The following is a 20,075-nucleotide window of genomic DNA, read 5'->3' on the forward strand; positions in this document are numbered from 1 at the left end:
CCTGGCTAATGATCGTAGGGGAAATCTTTTGCCTGAGCAGTAAGGCGATTCGACATTCTGAACTATGAACGGCGACGCCCCACCAGGATTGTGGGTAGGTGCAGCTGCTCGCCAGACCTTACAAGTGCTAGCGCTGGTCTGATCAATAGCATCATGGCGACCTATGCTAACACTAGCATCAGACCATCTACCCATAATCATCTCGATCAAAAAGCCCACCGACCTTGCGCGCGGGGACCACCGAACTTTAACAAAGCTGATTGGGACAGCTTCGCGGAAGTTACCGAGAGCAGCTTCGCCGCCCTTCCGACACCCACAAACGTACATGCTGGCGAACGCCAGTTCCGCAGGGTAGTCACTGCCGCAGCGGCTCGCTTCATACCGTCCGGATGTATCGCGGAAGTCCGTCCAAATTTCCCGACCGAAGCAGCTGTACTTGCAAATGAGCGTGACCACCTACGCCAGGTCGATCCCGGGGACCCTCGCCTGAGGGACCTTAATTTGGAGATTCGGGAACTGGTAAATTAGCACAACCGGAAAAAGTGAGAGGAACACTTGATGGCCTGTAACTTCACATCTGGTGTGAGTAAGCTCTGGTCAACCGTGAGGTCCTTGTCCAACCCAACGAAGCGTGATGACAGAGTGGAAATTTCATTCGAACGTCGCGCTTCGTCGGACCCGAAGAAATGCGCGAACTACTTTTGTAGGCAGTTTACACTGCCTCCTTGGTAGACAAGGCCAAACGTCAAGTGACCAACTGCCAAAAAACAGTGCATCACTTGTTTTCACCAGCGGTGAAGTGACGCGGGCTATCGGGAAGGCGAAAGCCTCCGAAGCCATTGCACCCGCCTTAATCTGTATGCTGATGCTGAGACATTTAGGGCCTGCGGGAGTAGCTTATCTAATGGAGGTCCTCAACCTGTCAATGGCCACTCTCATCATTCCTGATGTGTGGAAATCAGGGAGAGTGGTCCCACTGCTAAAACCAGGGAAGCCCGCCAACAAGGGAGACTCTTATCGCCCGATAAAGCTCCTTTCTCCGGTCGAGAAGACACTAGAGGCCCTGCTACTCTCATAATTCACCTGCCACCTGACCCAAGCGAAGCATCAGCACGGATTCCGTAAAGTGCACAGCACTTAACGCCATAAACACCCAAATAACTCGTGTCCTAAATCGAAACCGCCCCTGTGAGACTACGGACCTAGTAGCGCTGGACTTGTCAAAGGCGTTTGACACCGTCTGCCATTCCACGCTGCTAGAAGACATTGAGGCCTCCTCACTCCCACAGGGACTGAAGCGATGGTTGGCGAATTATATGACTGGTCGACAGTCGTCAGAAATCTTTCCACAAGGTGGAGTTCTGTTCCCCTTATTATTTAACTTCTACATCTCGAAGCTTCCCCAGCCACCTGAGGGAGTTTCCCTGATCTCGTGCGTCGACGATTGCTCCGGGAATGGAATTGATGACCCCTCCTCAAAAGTAAACGACTATCTCTCCAGCCTTTCTCGCTTCTTCACTGCAAGGAGCCTAACACTCTCCCCAACGAACTCAACGGCGACCCTCTTCACCACCCGGGCGAAGGAGATCAGGCTAGAATTAGGCATACACGTCGATGGCACACCAATACCGACAGTAAACAACCCGAAAATTTTAGGGGTCACCTTTGATAGCCTGCTCTCCTACTCCACACACAAAACCGCAGTTGTCAATAAAGTACAGAGCCGCAACAAGGTCCTCAAGTCACTCGCCGGCAGCACTTGGGGCAAAGACAAAGAAACATTGCTGGCAACATACAAGGCAATTGGCAGGCCGGTTCTAAACTATGCTGCACCAGTTTGGACGCCGGGGACTAGTTGGACGCTGTGGACGAAGCTACAGACATGTCAGAACGCCGCACTCCGGACAGCGACTGGGTGCCTTCTGATGACGCCTGAGCACCACCTACACAGCGAGGCCCAAGTGCTCCCCGTAAGGGAACATAACAAGTTGCTTTGTAAGCAGTTTCTGGTGGGGTGCCACAGAAGTGAACACCCAAACAGACCTGTGCTACAGGAGGAGCCTCCACCCAGGCACGTCAGGGGGCACCTATGNGTGGGGTGCCACAGAAGTGAACACCCAAACAGACCTGTGCTACAGGAGGAGCCTCCACCAAGGCACGTCAGGGGGCACCTATGCGTGTACAAGGACGCAGTCCAGCAATACGTAGACCAACCACTGGACCCGACGACGTACAGACGAGAAATCAACGACATCGCTAGAGAGTCAGTCACCACCTACCTTGACTCCCGGCCTATGAATGCCGTGATCGGATCCCAATCACCACCCGTAGAAGAGACGGAAGAGAAGAGTCAAGTTATGTAGATTCCCGCCCTGTGAATGCCGTTCTAGGCACACAACCACCGGACGTGGACGGAACAGAACTTTGTCTGCCTCGGGCGACCCGCACTACAATAGCCCAACTTCGCTCTGGCTATTGCAGCAGATTCAACTCCTACTTGAGCAGAATCAACGAGGATGTGCCCAACCAATGCCCGGCATGTGGAGAGTCGCCATATAACTCCCGGCACCTCTTCACATGCTAACGCCCCTGTCCCTATGGACAGCCCCTGTGAATTTGGCACACTTCCTGGGCCTTCCCCTAGCTGAAATTGACGACAACGTTGATGGATGAACCGCCCCGAACGGGGCTTGGTAGCCGCTACAACAACAACAACAACAACGGGGCTTCAATTGCCAAGAGAGACCCGCGTTACCCTGGCCCAATTACGGTCTGGATACTGTAGCTACCTGTCCAGACTCGACCCCAACATCCCCAATGAGTGTCCGGCATGAGGAGAATCTCCTCATGACACCAACCACCTCTTCACATGCCAGCTCAATCCGACTCAACTGACACCCCTCTCCCTCTGGTCCGACCCTATTGAAACAGCTCGTTTCCTGGGCCTTCCGTTAGTTGAGCTTTACAACAATGATTGAATGTAGACCCGAAATAGGCGGGGCTTAGTAGTGCCGCTACAACAACAACAACAACGACTGAGATACTAGCCGATCTAGGCGGGGTTGTTTTAGCCGCTACAAAAACAACAGCAACAAGCAGTAATACCACAAGCGCTCTAGAAATACCACTTTCGGTTAGTTTATTCTTTGAAATAGTTTGAATGATAAAATATTATCTATGGGCGTCAAAAAAAAGAGAAAGATATTTTTGTTGGTTAAATAGAAACTGTGGGTAAGTCTCGATATAATAAAGTGAAAAGTTGTATGTGAAATATATATAAAAATAATACATACCTTTTTTCAATGTCCTCCAAATCAAGATTGACCTTTTTTATTCTCTTTTCCGTAGATATAAGATCGTTTTTACAATTCAAAAGTTTACGTTTTCGATCTTCGACAGATATTTCTTGAAGCGCTGTAATCAATTCATCTCGCCTTCGAAAAAGATTGTTGGTTAAGAGATTATCAAGTTTATTTTTTACAACTTCTAATTGCATTCTTTGAGTGAATGCTTCTTTGTTCTCTTGATTCAACTTCCTTATGTCTTCATTAAGCTGATCTATTTCTCGTTGGTCCTGTACCGATAAACTGGATAACAATTCTTGATTTAGCTCTGCTTCCAATCCAGCCTTGGTGCTATTCATCGCTTCTAAACTTGCTTTGCATTGAGTAGCAGATCTTTCCCTCGTTGATCTATATTTCTCAATTCTTAATAATTCTTCTTTCATTAGACGAATTTCTCCTTGAAGTTTTTCAAAAATGTCTTTCGTCTTTCCTTGTTTTGTTTCAGTTTTCTGAATATCCGAAACAACTGAATTAATACTATTTTCGGTTTGTTTAATCTCGTTTCGTAGTTTGCCAAGCTCCTTTTCGAAATCACGATTTTGCTGAGTGTATTCAGTACGTTTCTTTTGTATTTCTAGTCGTGATCTAGACGTATTGAAATAGCCACCTGTTAAAGACCCTTTCGACGACACTTGATCGCCATCTAAAGTAACACAATCTAACCCAGTACTTTTAGCCAACTCTGTCGCCCTTTCCAAATTTCTACATATCAGAGTTTTCCCAAATATATACCTTAATGCTTTGTCATGCTGTTCATCATATTTGAGTTTTGAGAGCATTGGAATAGAATCTGGATCGTCAGGGTAATCATGTATCTTCACCTGTAAACGATTAAGGGGCATAAATGTAACTTCTCCTGGAAGTTTAAGTTTATTCATTTCTTTTAAAATTTGCGTGCCTACTTTGTCGGACTCAACAATATGATGGAATAATCTATTTCCAGCGGTAACTTCTACAGCTGTATATATTGTCTTATCGCAACTGAAGTTTTCAATAACTGGGCCGTAGTACGATTTGGCTATTTCCGCAAAAGGACTGCCACGCTCAAAAAAATTATCCAAAACTTTGCGAACGGAATCTCGACCATTTAATATAGGCTTCCCAGCCATACTTCTAAGCGCCTGGTCTGTTTTCGAAAGTTCCTCCTTGTGCGTTTGCAGTTGCTGTGTCATTTGTGTTTCCTTGCGCCACAATTCATTTCTCATTGCTTGATATTGGTCTTTTGTCTTCTTCAATTCGTAGTACTTTTTATTGTGCTCGTCAATTTGAAGCCTTAACTGCTCTAGCTCGTTCGAGTGCTCTTCAATTTTGCGATTAAGATCAGCTTCAGCGTTACTATCCTTTTTCAAATCTTCGACTAATTTTGTGTTATGGTTTATTTTGTCTCGTATTTGTTTACTTAGAGACTTTAATTCATTTAGTATCCATTTGTCTCTTTCCTCACGTGACGAAAATTGCGATCCTCGCCCCTGCTTCGCGTACAACTCATTCCTTTTTTGTTCTTTCAAGGCGAGCTCTCGTGAACATTCTTCTTCTTTGCGCTTCATAGCTTCGTATTTTGGTTTAACTTCGTCCAACTCCCTTTCCTTTTCAGCAATGGTTATTTTTAATTTTTTTAACTCAAGGTCTGCCCTTTCCTTTGATTTGTTGTCACCTTGAACTTCATCATTAAGATCAACTATTATGAGGTCAAGCTTTGTTTTTTCACGCAAAAGTTGTTGTTGCTCTGTCAACAGTACGGACCGCTCCTCCTTCGTTGAAACAACATCTTTTTTAGCGTCCTTTAGTCGTTTTTGCACGTCTTTTATGTTTTCTTGAGCCTTCTGGATTTCTAAATTGTAGACCTTTTTCTTATCAACAGACGATTTTTTCTGTTCATTCAAATCATCTAGTGCTTTTTTGGTCTCCTTTAATTCAGTTTCGTGTATTATGTACTCTAGCATTCGCCTTGCTTTATCCCATTTTTGATATTCTTTAAGCTCTTCCTTTTCTTCTTCTAAAGTTTTCAAACGATCTTCTATAGTTCTCAAATACTCCGATATCTTTTCGAGTTTTCCTTCGGTTTCACGTAAAATATTGAGTGATTCCTCTTTCCTCTCATCATAAACGCGAGTTCCAGCCACTTCGCGTAATAATTTTAATCTGTAAGAATCTGCAGCTGTAGCCATTTGATTGATTTTTCCTTGCTTCACAATATAGTACGGATTAGAGTTTGAAAATCCAGCCGATTCGAGCAAGTTAACAACTTCAGTTCTTGGAACTACTTTTTTGTTTAAAAAGTATTGATCTTTTTTGGACCCAATAACTCTTCGTAGATATATTTCTTCCTTGTCTATCTATAATAAAAATATAGGGTAAATAATATGTACATATACATACATATGTACGAGTATATGAATGTATGTGTGTACATTTATAATTTTAACCGACTTCAAAAAAAGGAGGTTATCAATTCGTCGGAATACTTTTTTTGTGTATGTTACCGGATATCTTTGAACCACGTTAATCAATATATAGTCTTTTTCAAAAGGATAGGTGGTACCTCCGAGGTGGTCCCATGTTAATTTGGTTTAGATCCGATCAGATTTGAAGTCGGTTTTGTTTTTTGCTTAAAAATTACTTGTTTAACTAAAAATGTATATTACAAATTTTAATTATACGCACATACATACATAGATACCACTTAAATTGGCCTATATTTAGTGTAAATACTGAGTTAAACCACCGCAAGCGAAACAATTGTTGTCACGAAGTTTTGAAAAAAGTATATCATTGTGAAGTGCTTATCGTTACCTTAATATAGAAAGGCCCTAACTCATATAGTCGCTGAAATACAAAAAGCCATTACTAAGTAAAAATCCAAAATTCCTGTTTTGATTGATTATGATGCATTTCATCGAATTATAAGTCCCCGCATCATTTTAGGCAATAAAAACTTTTAGTCAGATACGGCTTTTTTGCCTTTCAGCGACTATGTATGAGTTAGGGCCTTTCCATATTAAGGTAACGTTACGATGCTTTTGCTGGCAAATTATATTTTAGAGCATGACAAATTTGAAAACTGAATTTTCTCTAAAATATGATAGATAGGGGGATAAAATTTCTCACATTTACTTTTTCTTATACCAAAACAACAACGTCAATTAGTTATAAATAATTGTTTTTTCAATAATTTCCTTTAACAAAACAGCAAAAATAGCACTCGTATGACAAAATGTTTTAAGTAAATTTACCATTAAAGATGTCAAACTTTACGATGGCAATAGTTTTGTTCGTCGAAAATCCAGCAGGAATTATCCAACACTCAAAATCATCGCAGTTTTTCCTAAATAAAAACAGTATCAGCTGATTGCCAAAAAATGGCTACAGCTGAGATCACGTGTTTTTTGACACAATTACTTTCATTTCTATTACAATTTCTCCATTTCTATTACAATTTATTCAAAATGTTAGGGTATTTTCACTGAACCAAAAACACCAATACATTAACCAAAAGCACGCCTAAGGCCTGACAGAAAAAACGGTGAGAAGAGTTACGTTACTTATGGAACTGTCCGATTCTCAAAATATTATAGAGTAAGAAAAAATTCTCTCAAATTCTCTCAAGTAGAAAAACAAATTTCCGCATATTTCTGCACGAAGGCAAATTTGCAGGAATTTGCAAGTTTCCCTGCCCGTGGACACCAGGGTTGAACTGCAAACATAATAAATATTTTTAGAATTTTTAAAATTCTTTCCGATGTACAAAAAACAGGATCGACATATATACATTTATATTTCTTGTTGTTCTTCCTTTCTTTAACATTCATTCATTTCAATTTCTTTATCGTACCAGCTGTCAGGTTTCCTAAATCGACTCTGGCTGCGATTGCATTCCGATTACGAATACAATTTTTTTTTCAGCCGAGTACATTTCAAATCTTTGGAATTAACTAAATTAAATATATCAACAAGTATTTACTTATACTTCGCCTAAAAATCGCGCATGTTTATAAATTTTTAAACTTAACGAACTTATTTATTCAAATTATCGTCGACAAAAATGCAACCATGTGCCACCAGCATATGCTTTCCGTGATGGCAAATCTCTCGAAGAGAACNACAATAAACAGCTTTGCATTTAGTTGCGAAAATGATGTCATGCAGAGGAGCAGAATTACCATCGCTGGCATTGCCAGAAGATCTTTGGGCGTAAGTATATTTCTTATTGTTACAAAACTAAAATAAAATTAATATTATAATTACTTTTTTAGCATTAAAGATGAAATATTAGGCCCGGAATTGTGTAAAGAAGAAAATTTAACATTAAAGGATTTTTAGGAGGCCGCATATGAAATAGTGGCATCCACACCATCAGCTGTTGAACAAAGCGAAAATTTTCAACTAAATAATAGCACATATGAAATAGTGCCAATCACACCATCAGCTGCTGAACAAAGCGGAAATGAATTGATTGTTACTAATATTTGTTGATTTTATTCATTAGCTTATTTCTCAGGTGTATTAGATTCTCTATTTTGCGTACGAGCAATAACTAATTTCATTTTGTCGTATGTCATACAGCTGGCTCGCGTTTAACGTGAAAATGTAACTTACGACAAAATGATTTTAGGAAAAGTGGCTGAAAAAGCTATATTAGTTACTGAAAATTTAAGAAAATGTGGATTTATACTTTAAATAGTATGTACATTGAAGCATTAAATTTTGGTCAAAAACGATTGTACAGCTTTTGAGAAATTGTTACTGAATATTTAACATCGATTTCCCAAAACCTGCCGAAAGTAACACACGGCAATCTTTTAGCCAGGCGACGATATATATGTACCAGGTGGCGAAATTGAAATGTCTGTTTTTAAAAATAACATAGCTTTGTTGTTTTTAAAAATAACATAGCTTTGTTGTTGTTGCTTCTTTATTGTTATATTTTATAAAATGTTAGAGGGCATATTTAAGTTTATCTTCAAATCACTCCATTGGAATGTAACCGCCGTTGGCGTTGACAACGCATCCAAGCCCTTTCCGGAATGCCTGGCAAGTTGTACGAATGATATTCTGATCTATTCGGTTCCATTCTCACGTCAAAGAGTTTTTCAGCGCATCCAGTGTTAGCCTGTAAAATGCTCCAAATTCCATAATCCAGAGCATTCAAATCCGGCGATGATAACGGCCACTGTTCGTGCTTAATAAATGAAAAAACGTTTTCTGTAAGCCAATCTTGCGTACCTTTTTTGCGTGGCTTTACGTGAAGGTGCCGAGTCTGCTGAAATGTCCACCGCTCCGAACCAAATTCATTGCGTGTCCATGGTAGCAAGGCACCTTCTAACACTTTCTCCCGGTAGATTTGCTGATTTGTTTTTACCTCGTTCCGGCCCATTGGAAGAAAAAGAAGCCGAGAACGGCCTTTTTCAGTGACTGCGGGCCACATCATAATTTGGTCGGCACCTTGGCGTCGAGTGACTCTTAATTCGTCAGAATGATCACGGGAACGTCCTTTTAAACAAACCCGATCGTTTTGCTTGGTGACGAACTGCTCCACACAAAACGTTTTCTAGTCAGAAAATACTAATTTTCACGATGCAGCGAAACAAAGGTGGCGCCTTCCACGGACCGCTGACGTCACATTATTATTTTTTAGCACTAGTGATGAATATTAAATATTCATATTGTACCTATTTGCCGAAAAGTTGTACCCCAAAGTAGATACGCGTACCTAAACAGTAAACATGTACTCTTATGTTCATATATTTTTGATAGTTGGGGGAATACATCTTCCTTCTGTACCATAACAACTTTTGGACTTACATGAAACAATATTTTACTGCGTTCCAAATGTACCTAAAATTATGTGATTGTACCGAATGTACGTTCAAATTTAAGAAGCTGAAAAGTAGGTGCAATTCATCCTAGTTGTGTATCACTATTTCGCACCACTTGTTCGCTTCTTCCTCTTCTTCTTCAAAATTATTCTTTACAATCTCATTCTCATAATAATGTGACGTCACACCCAGTTGCTCTCAGCTCGATTGGCGCAATCTTGTATTCTATCATTCTTGACTAATTTTGGCAATTCGCCGCAATCGTACAAGCGAATCAGCTCTTTTGATCGCTCCAGTCGTTTTTTCGCTGCAAAGCTGTTAATTCTTGGGACACAGTTTTTTTGAAAGGATGTATTTTGAGCTTGTTTTTAATTATGCGTTGGACGGACCTGCGGCTCAAACCTCGTTATTTCGCAAGCTGATTTACACTGCACTTCATGTTTCGATAAAGTCGTAGACGAACTTTTTCAACGTTATGAGCTGCCGTCGCAGTGCATCGTCGGCCACCTCCGTAGCGTTTCTTAATACTACCACTCTCCTCAAACCGTTTGATGGTACGTTGAACAAATTACTCGTCTAACTGATAATTTGGCAGGGCTCGACGTATTTGAATAATGCTTTTTTCCTCCAAGTGAAGGCCTACAACCAAGTTCCTTTTTACTTCCAGGTCGTCCATCGTCTTTGTTTTTTTTTTTGCTGGCAAGATATTTTCAAGTTTAAAAAAGTGTGTCAAATACATCTGTGTTTAATTTGAACATTGTCAGATTGGAAGTTTTTGCTACATACACTGCAATTGCGCTACTAGGTATAAGTATGTATATAAAATATAAAATAACGGTCAAATGTTAATGTAAACGAATAGTAGAAAGTTCATAGTCTATGCCAGGGGTTCTTGAACTTTTAAGATGATGGAACCCTTACTTACCACATTTCATTGTATGGAACCCCACATCAAATTACTAAAAATCAAAGGCAGAGCAAATTAAATATGTATAAAAACTTTTACTAAAAATAGTATACATACTTTAAATTTTAATGTGAAGAATGAAATTGTTTCACTGTTAGGAATTATTGTATAAAATAGTAGTTCGATATAATGTCTGAAAGCTGTATGCGCATTTCTGGGGTAGCATCCAATTCGACCTGAATCTGTTTTTTGTATAAGTGTAAGCTGAATCCCTTGTTGACAGAGTATGTTGTGACAGAAAGAAGCAAAGTTAAGATGGCCTTTTTAGCGACTTCATGATATTTACTCTTAATACTAACTCAAAACTCTTTCAGAGACACAGATTCAAATGTGTGTTGTTACAATGTCGAAGTACTCTGGAGATGTATGAATGCTTCGTAAATGGATTTTGTACCAAACCGATATTACTACTACCATCCGAAAAATAATCTGACAAAGATTTCAGGTGATTTACCAAATGCCCAGTTATGACATTTCACATTTCATTTGGCAATTCGTCGCGTTCCTTGTAAAAAGTTGTATGTAACCCTTTGGCTACAGCGGCCAACAACACATACCGGTTATAAAAAAAACAAAAATGGCACGCGCAAAGCTCAAGGCTCTTATGTATGTATGGCACTCAGTATGGCAATCATACCTACCAAGAGTACATATGTATACTTGAAAATAGATTACTGCGTCTGGGGGAAGCTGTTTATAGAACTTTTCTTTCTGTGCAACTCAAACCGACCGCCGTGCTTATTCATACGAAAATTAATTTCGCGGAACCCCGGTGACTTTCCTACGGAACTCTTGGGTTCCGCGGAACACACTTTAAGAAGCTCTGGTCTATGCAGTATAATAACGCTAAAATAAAGTGGTATAAAGTGGTAATACCAGTAATTCGAGGTTATAAAAAAATATTGTGTTAAGTGAACAGTTTGTTTACGTTCTTTTATTAAGAAAATATTAAATATAGTAGTGAAAATTTACGTATAAGTGCAGAATACGTACATTTCTGATTAAAAAAATTTATATTACGGTNTAAATATAGTAGTGAAAATTTACGTATAAGTGCAGAATACGTACATTTCTTAGTCCGGATCATAACGGTATAATAATTACGGCGGAAATAACAATTATTGGTGTTATTGAGGTTCAAAGTATCAATTTTTTAATTTTTTACATTGGAAAAAGCGACTTTATAAATTTTCAACATTTTGATGTCGTTTGAATGGTATTAAAAATATCTTTTTTTTGTATACTGTTACTCCCAAAATTGAGTCCTGCAGTTTTATAACCCATTGGCCCGTAGTTATAGACAAGTTAGAGGCAGGTTTTAACATTTAAAACTGTATATTAAGATAAACACTCTTTTAACACTGTCATAGTCAACTTAAAATACCTTTTACCTTTAAAACGTCGTTTTGAATTTAAAATGAGGTTGACGAGGTTTTAAAATCTTAAAAGCGTACTCTAAGTAGACGATTTACTGTCAAAATTTGCGGAGAAAATACAAAAGTGGTCTTAATTTGAAGAATATAATTTGCGATTTTGGATGATACAATCGTCTTGTCCTCAATGACGTTGATGTGAGTATTTATACATTCCCGCAAGCAGGTCTTTTCAGCAGCAGTCCAATTAACTTCACGAATTCTTTTCACTTCCTATAAAAATTAAATTATTTACGTTAATAAATTATAGTACCAGGTTGGCCGAGCTTTGCCCGGAGTGCATATACTTTTTGAAGTTTTCAAGATTTGGATAGCTTAGAAAAGATATTTTGGAAATAGAAAACAAAAATTGGATTTCGATATCTATTAAGTAAATTTCTTACTCCAAAATTTAGGCGGCAACCCTATTCCGAAATACGCTGGAATGAATGGTACACATCTTGAGCGTATACATATATGTACTGTGTATACATAAAAAAAAATGCTGATTGAAATTAACAAAATAAAAATTTGTATTACATAGAAGCGTGGCACCTCTAATGGAAAATATTTTCTGGCCAAAGTACTCAACAATTCCTTTCATTTGATATCCATATTGCGATGTTTTATATAAATTGGGTAGAATCGAAAATAAGTGGCAACTTTACACTATTATCCTAAGGAATAACCTTTTGTATATAGGGAAAGCATTGTTTAAGAACCTTTTCTTGGTACCCACGAGTAGTAATATTTCACATTTTTTCTAAACAAAAAATTAAATAAATATACGATTCAAAAAAAGTGGCAACCCTAATAAAAACATTTTTGTTTTGAAGTAGGGATCTTTAAAATACCTTCCATTTGATACCCATATTATGATGTTTTAATTTATTTGTAACTAATTTGGAATAGCAGACAACCTTATACGAGTCTCCTCGGAGATATTGCCTATTCAGATAACCTTAAAATACATTACATTATATGTGTACAAACTTTCATCAAAATCGTTAGAGCCGTTTCGGGGTTCCGCGAAATTAATTTTCGTATGAATAAGCACGGCGGTCGGTTTGAGTTGCACACAGAAAGAAAAGTTCTATAAACAGCTTCACCCAGACGCAGTAATCTATTTTCAAGTATACATATGTATGTACTCTTGGTAGGTATGATTGCCATACTGAGTGCCATACCTACATAAGAGCCTTGAGCTTTGCGCGTGCCAGTTTTTTTTTTTTTTATAACCGGTATGTGTTGTTGGCCGCTGTAGCCAAAGGGTTACATACAACTTTTTACAAGGAACGCGACGAATTGCCAAATGAAATGTGAAATGTCATAACTGGGCATTTGGTAAATCACCTGAGATCTTTGTCAGATTATTTTTCGGATGGTAGTAGTAATATCGGTTTGGTACAAAATCCATTTACGAAGCATTCATACATCTCCAGAGTACTTCGACATTGTAACAACACACATTTGAATCTGTATCTCTGAAAGAGTTTTGAGTTAGTATTAAGAGTAAATATCATGAAGTCGCTAAAAAGGCCATCTTAACTTTGCTTCTTTCTGTCACAACATACTCTGTCAACAAGGGATTCAGCTTACACTTATACAAAAAACAGATTCAGGTCGAATTGGATGCTACCCCAGAAATGCGCATACAGCTTTCAGACATTATATCGAACTACTATTTTATACAATAATTCCTAACAGTGAAACAATTTCATTCTTCACATTAAAATTTAAAGTATGTATACTATTTTTAGTAAAAGTTTTTATTCATATTTAATTTGCTCTGCTTTTGATTTTTAGTAATTTGATGTGGGGTTCCATAAAATGAAATGTGGTAAGTAAGGGTTCCATCATCTTAAAAGTTCAAGAACCCCTGGCATAGACTATGAACTTTCTACTATTCGTTTACATTAACATTTGACCGTTATTTTATATTTTATATACATACTTATACCTAGTGGCGCAATTGCAGTGTATGTTGCAAAAGTACTACCATTTAGCAAAAACTTCCAATCTGACAATGTTCAAATTAAACACAGATGTTATTTACTTACAGTTTGCTGCGCCATTTTCAAAATTATTTATAAAAGTCCGTTGACACAGGGTGAACTTGCTAAAATAACAAAGTTTTCCTAATGCCGATTGGTTACTTTTTCCATTTTTTATTAATGGCGCTGTTTTGTGTCAATCTAGCAAAAACCTGCCTCTAACATGTCTATAACTGACTAGAACTTAAAGCCTGCTCTAAACTTAAAGATTAATTTTAACTAGAAGAGGTTTTAACTTTCGACTATAACTACGGGCCATTAAGTTTTAGTATATAAACCTGAATTCTTTTTAGAAGTTCGTATTAAAAAGTTCGCGATTTTGCTGAAGCTTTGCAAATTTTTCTTAACTTTTTTACACAGTATCAATCTTGGATTGAAATTGGATTTGCTAAAACATAAGCCATATTTTAAAACAAAACGAACAAAAAAATTTTAGCATGTAAAACATTGCAAATATTAACAAAAAAAGAGCCGTACGCTCAATTTTGGGAGTAACAGTATATAAAAAAAATATATTTTTAATACCATCCAAACGCGCATTTAGCATGCAAAGCATTGCGAATATTAACAAAAAAAAGAGCTGTACGCTCAATTTTGGGAGTAACAGTATACATGTTTTATTTTTTCCGTAAAGTTTATGAGAAAAATAAGCTTCTATAAAACACAGAAAAGAGAGTTCTAATTAGTAAGGGTTATAATCCCTAAGCGCGGCCGAAGGACGCCTACGGAGAAAAAAGTTCTACGAAAAAATACTTTCGCCCCAGTCATCGACTGTCATTGAAAGCGATCAGACGTGTTTACAAGTGTTTGCTAGTGTTATATCTTTCCGTTATTTCCAACCATTAACTATTTTCTATTTCATTTTTCATTTCTTTTTCTTCTATCTTCTACCCACGTGCATACATAAATAATTAATTTTCTAACATGCCGTGGCCTACGGATAGGACTCCAAATAGATTCTCCGCGTTATCGGTTCTTGACGACAATCCGCCAAAAAAGAAAAAACCAAATACCAAGCAAATTGATTTCCCACAACTACCCCGTAAACCCACTCCAACGCATGTCCCCAAGTTTTAATATCATCTGCTGATAAAAACATCTTTCTTTCCCAATTAAGTCCCTTCGCCATAAAAAAAAATGCATAGAAGGCATCTCTACAGAAGTAGATTCAATATCACAGAGAAAAGATGGTAATCTTCTATCTTAGTGCGCAATTCCCGAGTTGCTGATAAGTTTTTGAAAACGAATGCTTTTCCAAATCTTTGTCCGGTCAATGTTAAGTTCCACGAAACCTTAAATTCTGTGAAAGGTGTAATGTACGCTCCGTGTCTTAAGCACGTCCCCGAGAATGAAATTGTAAGTGAAATGAAAGACCAAACAGTAACTGGTGTATATAAATTCTCTCGGCAGGTCAAAGGTAAATTGTCTTTTACTGGCCTAATGGTTCTTACTTTTGATCTTTTCCGCCTTCCGGAGTCAGTTGATGTCGCGTGGTACAAGGTTAAGGTACAGCCTTACATTCCGAACCCAATGCGCTGCAAGAAATGCCAACGATTGGGTCATACGCAGAAAAGATGCTCAAGTAACACAGTCTGTAGTATCTGCAGCCTACCACCACATGCTCCGGAAGTCTGCACAAGAACTATTTGTGCCAATTGTGCTAGTGATCACCCATCTTCTGACAAAAATTGTCCAAAATATTTACAGGTAAAAGAAGTGCTCAAAATGTTAACCCTCGAAAAATGCAGTATTGGCGAGGCGCGCCGTAAATACAGAGAAAGACAACCCTTCTACCAGCGAGCGGATACATATGCCAACATTTCAAAAAATACCTCCAGGTCCCGATCCCATACCGCCTCAAATAACGAAAATACCGACAATTCCACCGAAACAGCAATCTTAGACAACACTTATTCTGCAGCACCTTAAAAAACCATTACAAACAAAGATTCCACCTCAAAAAAATCAATTTCCAACCCGAACACATCGACTATCAACACCAATGACTCCCTCCCATTATCTTGCGATCTACCATCTACCTCTACTCATCTAAATTCCACCTCTCTCAACCGTCCCATTTCATCTACAAATCTAGCATCTTTATCCCCGTTTTCCCAATTCACACAAAACTTACTGAAAAATAATGATTATTACATCAACCATAAAACCCTAGACGACATAATGGACTCTACCCAGGAAGAGCTCCAATTTGAGTCCAAGTGGACAGCATCTAAAAACACTTTTTTTCGGTATTTTTTTGTAAAACACGTTTTTACAAACATTTTATACTATTTTTATATTTATATATATATATATATATATTATATTTTTTCAGGCAAAAATAAAAGTCAGATAGCAGCTTCAAAACTGTTAAATTCGAGTATACACAACTCTGAAATACTTGACTTTTAACTTTGACTTTTATTTCTGCCTGAAAAAATAAAAAGCAACAATTACCGATTATTTTCTGCTCAAAAAAAGTAAACGGCAAATTTTAACTTTTATTTTTGCCATTTGTTTTTGTTATTTTTATGGCCTTATACCAATTATATTCAACAATTTGTATGAGCTTGAGGCCGTTTTTAGTTAAAACTTATTGTGGAAAAGCAACAATAATTTGAAAAAATGGTAGAAGTGATAGCTATTTCGGAAATCACCACATTTCCTCATCAGACTTCTTTCAGTAGGATTCGAACCGACGATCACCACTGACTCAGCCAGTTGCCTACGCACTGTGCTAAGTTTGTCTTGTTAATTCTTGTTGCTTATTTTCCACTATTTCACTTTGCTAAGCCAACTACAATCAAGCGCAGCTATTCCGCTGCAATTCACTTGATCATGTGGTAAAAAAATAAAAAGCAGAATTAATCGGTATTATTTGCTCAGAATGATAAAAGTCAGATTTTTATAAGTCATGGAGGAATCACAATCCACAATGAGAGATGAGTCTAATGGTACCTTTGAAAAAGCTATAGCATTGTTTTTTCACTATGCCTTTTTGATGTCAAAAATTGTAAAATAACTTTTGTTTTCAGCCTCTGCTGTAAACTAATTAAAAATACGTCAAGTGGGGTAAAATTAAAGCAAGTTTTCGCCGAGTTTCTTGCGGTGTATATGATGCAGAGATTCCTAACCTACGTAAAATTATATATATATTGATAACTGCCTTATTTACATGGTCAGAACAGCTATTCTATTTACTTTATAACATAAATCTTCGACAAGGCCGATACGATTAGAAAGGTATAACTGAATATCATCTGCATACGCGTGCACATTAACATATTTACACACAGAAAACACATTATTGACAAACATACTAAATAAAAGAGGACCAAGAACTGATCCCTGAGGGACACCGGCATTTATAAATTTGAACTGTTAAGAAGCAATCTCTCCTTTAACTTGCTGAACTCTGCCCACAAGGTAGCTACATAAAAGCTTAATGGAACTATGAGAGAATGCAAACAGGTTCCTAAGTTTCCAGCAGAGTAAAGTATGGTTGACCGAGTCAAATGCAAAGGCACCATTATCGAACGGCACTCTAATATCATCCAAAATTTTAACCATAGCAGTAGCACAGCTGTGCTTTGGTATAAAGCCAGACTGTAGTGGGGAAAGCAAGTTGTTAGCTTCAATAAACTTTGAGATCTGCTCATCCATTAAGGATTCACATACTTTCGAAAATGCTGGTACGATACTAGTAGGTCTGTAATCCGAAGGATCGGATGCAGGGAGTTTCTTTGGAACAGGCAAAATGATCGCTCTTTTCCAAGCTGCATGAAAACAGCCGCTCGAAAAACAATGGTTTATTATGTGAGTAAGAGGACTTATAACAAAGGGAAGCACAATTTTCACAAATTTTAACGAAATTCCATCATTTCCCACCGCGTTCGACTTGACAGCCATAACAGATTTTAAAACATCAGACTCCCCAACTCCTTGAAATTCAAAAGTATCATGAATGGAAGAGATACTCGCAGCAGTTTCGTCAAGGTTACAGCTGTTGCAGTGGTTGCTCAAGCCAATAAAAATCATTTAAGATATCAGGGTCTATTTTGCATGCCTCATTTATTTTTTTTTGCCGTGTATTCGCAAGCCCTTAAAGTTTCGCCATAACTCTTTAGACGGAAGTGAAGGATTCAGTTTATGGCTTCTTTTTGCCGGCTTAACTCATTAAACGCGAAAGCAAAAGAGGAAATTGAGAGGAACCAAATTTTGGAGCACACTAAAAGAGAGGATATGTTCAAAAACCCATAATAAAAAGTTTCGACCTCTATAAAGGGTTGTCTGTACGACCTGAAACATATATGTAACACTCGTGAATCTTTGTTATGTAATACAAATTTTAATAACAACAATATCAGTCCACGAAATTCGAACGTTACATATATGTAACACTAGCGTTTAAAGAGTTAATGGCAGTGATAGCTTCATTGCGAGCAGTTTTATACATGGCCCACGCGAAATCAGTGTTCGAAATAGCGAAACTTACTTTTTGGTATACAATGGACAAGATTTTTTAACTAAATTAAAAGTGCGTGTAGAGACATGCCTATCGAATAAGACAGTCAAATTATCGTTAAGGTAATCAAGTTTCTTGTCAACTGTCTCAAGATACTAACAATCATTCCAACATATACATACAAGAACAATCCAAAACAGTGTGTCCAGATTGTTAAAAAAAAACGCAATTTCTGAAAAAAAATCGCCAATTTTTTTCTAATTAAATTCATGAAATCGATTTAACAAATATTTTATTTTAAAAATGAGATCTTGTTATAATATAGTTTTTAAAACCAAAAACGGATATAAAACCTTCAGAGGATAATAATAAATAACACAAATCACTTTTATAATAGAGATGTACAAACAATTTTTTTTAAATACGCATACTTTTGAAAAATATTTGTTTGAACGCATTTTGCAATAGTACTGCGCAATTATTAAACTTATTATAACTCATATTAATTGATTAATCCCACAATCCGCTTTTAAGCGCCCGGCGCTAAAAATAAAATAAAAACCTATTATAAGGCGAGATCAGCTATTTCAAAATCACCTATAGTGTATGAATCATTTACATTTCTGTCGTTGTCATATATTGAGAAATTCAATCTTGATAACATACTGTTTGATATTGGAAACGTTTTGCAGCAGAAACTATTATCCTTCATATAACAATTTATTCGAACTATTGAATTAAGGCTTTCCAACCTCATCCTATTTCGAATCATAGTTTTTGCTGAATTCGTTACGGAAAAAACGCGCTCAACAAAAGCATGTGAGTGCGGCAAGGATAAAAATATGAAGGCTACTCTACTTATATTTCCAAACATTTTATTGCCTGTTGCGGTTTTCACTTCGTAAGCAATTATCCAAAATTCTTCAGAGTCGGATGGAATGGTTCTGAAAAAAGTTATTCCCTGCGAAAGCTAAAGATTTAGATATTCAGTTTTCGCTGCTTTTCTTTCCTTCAAAGTCAAATAGTGAATTGGCAGGTCCCTGAAACTCGCCCTCTTGTGATTCTTCGATTAGGGTGATTAAAATTTTTTGACAGTTTTTAATATGCTTCTTAAGTCAAGCTTATCACGCAGTTCATTCGCGTCTTCTGTAAAAGTTTTGTATATATATATATATATATTATAATTGGAAAAAATTTATTTGAATGGAAAAAATCGCCAAAAATCGCCAATGGCGATTTCCTAAATTTTTACGCGCAAATATCTAAAAAAAAATCGCCGAATTGGCGTGAAATCGCCAAATCTGGACACTCTGATCCAAAAACAATGCACTAGTGTCTAATACCATGTTCTGACCGACATCGAAAACATGTTTTCGTTGCTAAAACTGGTTTTCGACCTAAAGCTTGTGTTTTCGTCCATGTAAAATCTGTCAAACGAAAACCAGTTTTCGCTGAAAACTACTTGAAAACTCACGTTCCACTCATTCCAATCGGTGTCTTCACTAGTTTGTTTCGATTATTTATCGAAGTGGTAGTCATATTTTATCATCTTTAGTACTCCATTTCGGATTTATTGTTAATTGGCTGGCCAAAGTAAAATAAGAATGAAAGTAAGAGAGAAAGTAAGAAAACACTAACAGCCGGTGTGAACAGCATTCAGCCCACAATCCCAAAACTCGTTTTCAAAGTGTTGCGTTGTCGGTCAGAACATGGTATAGGGAACGAAAGTCACGATACAAGAAAGCACTACCAGCAGCTGAACAATTAAACACAACATCAACAGTACAAAAGATTAAATCGTGGTCCGATATAAAACACATTTGGTCAAACTTAAGTATATGGGCTAAGTTGGAAGTAACAAAATAATCTAAACGACTGGGGTTAGAATTATTGGCATATCTGGTAGGCATAGTATCATTAACAACAACTAGTCCAGCTGTTGAGACATGATCACGCAGCTTAATGCTACTAGAGTCGTTNTAAGTATATGGGCTAAGTTGGAAGTAACAAAATAATC

At 37.5% G+C, this 20,075-nt stretch overlaps 1 protein-coding gene across 3 annotated transcripts in view; it reads right to left on the reverse strand.

The window, feature by feature from the left end:
- The window catches only part of LOC108355127 (structural maintenance of chromosomes 3), a 278,962-nt gene that overhangs the window by 218,844 nt on the left and 40,043 nt on the right, over nucleotides 1-20,075 (reverse strand). For 2 of the 3 annotated variants that reach the window (XM_017606318.1, XM_017606304.1), the window contains exon 3: nucleotides 3,294-5,680. In XM_017606318.1, the coding sequence (XP_017461807.1) occupies nucleotides 3,294-5,680 (2,387 nt within the window). The remainder of the gene's footprint in view (nucleotides 1-3,293; nucleotides 5,681-20,075) is intronic. The other variant, XM_017606311.1, reaches the window with a different exon arrangement.

The sequence above is a fragment of the Rhagoletis zephyria genome, unplaced genomic scaffold, assembly GCF_001687245.7.
Source record: "Rhagoletis zephyria isolate East Lansing unplaced genomic scaffold, Rhagoletis_zephyria_1.1 Rzeph_scaffold_00160, whole genome shotgun sequence".
Classification (NCBI taxonomy): domain Eukaryota; kingdom Metazoa; phylum Arthropoda; class Insecta; order Diptera; family Tephritidae; genus Rhagoletis; species Rhagoletis zephyria.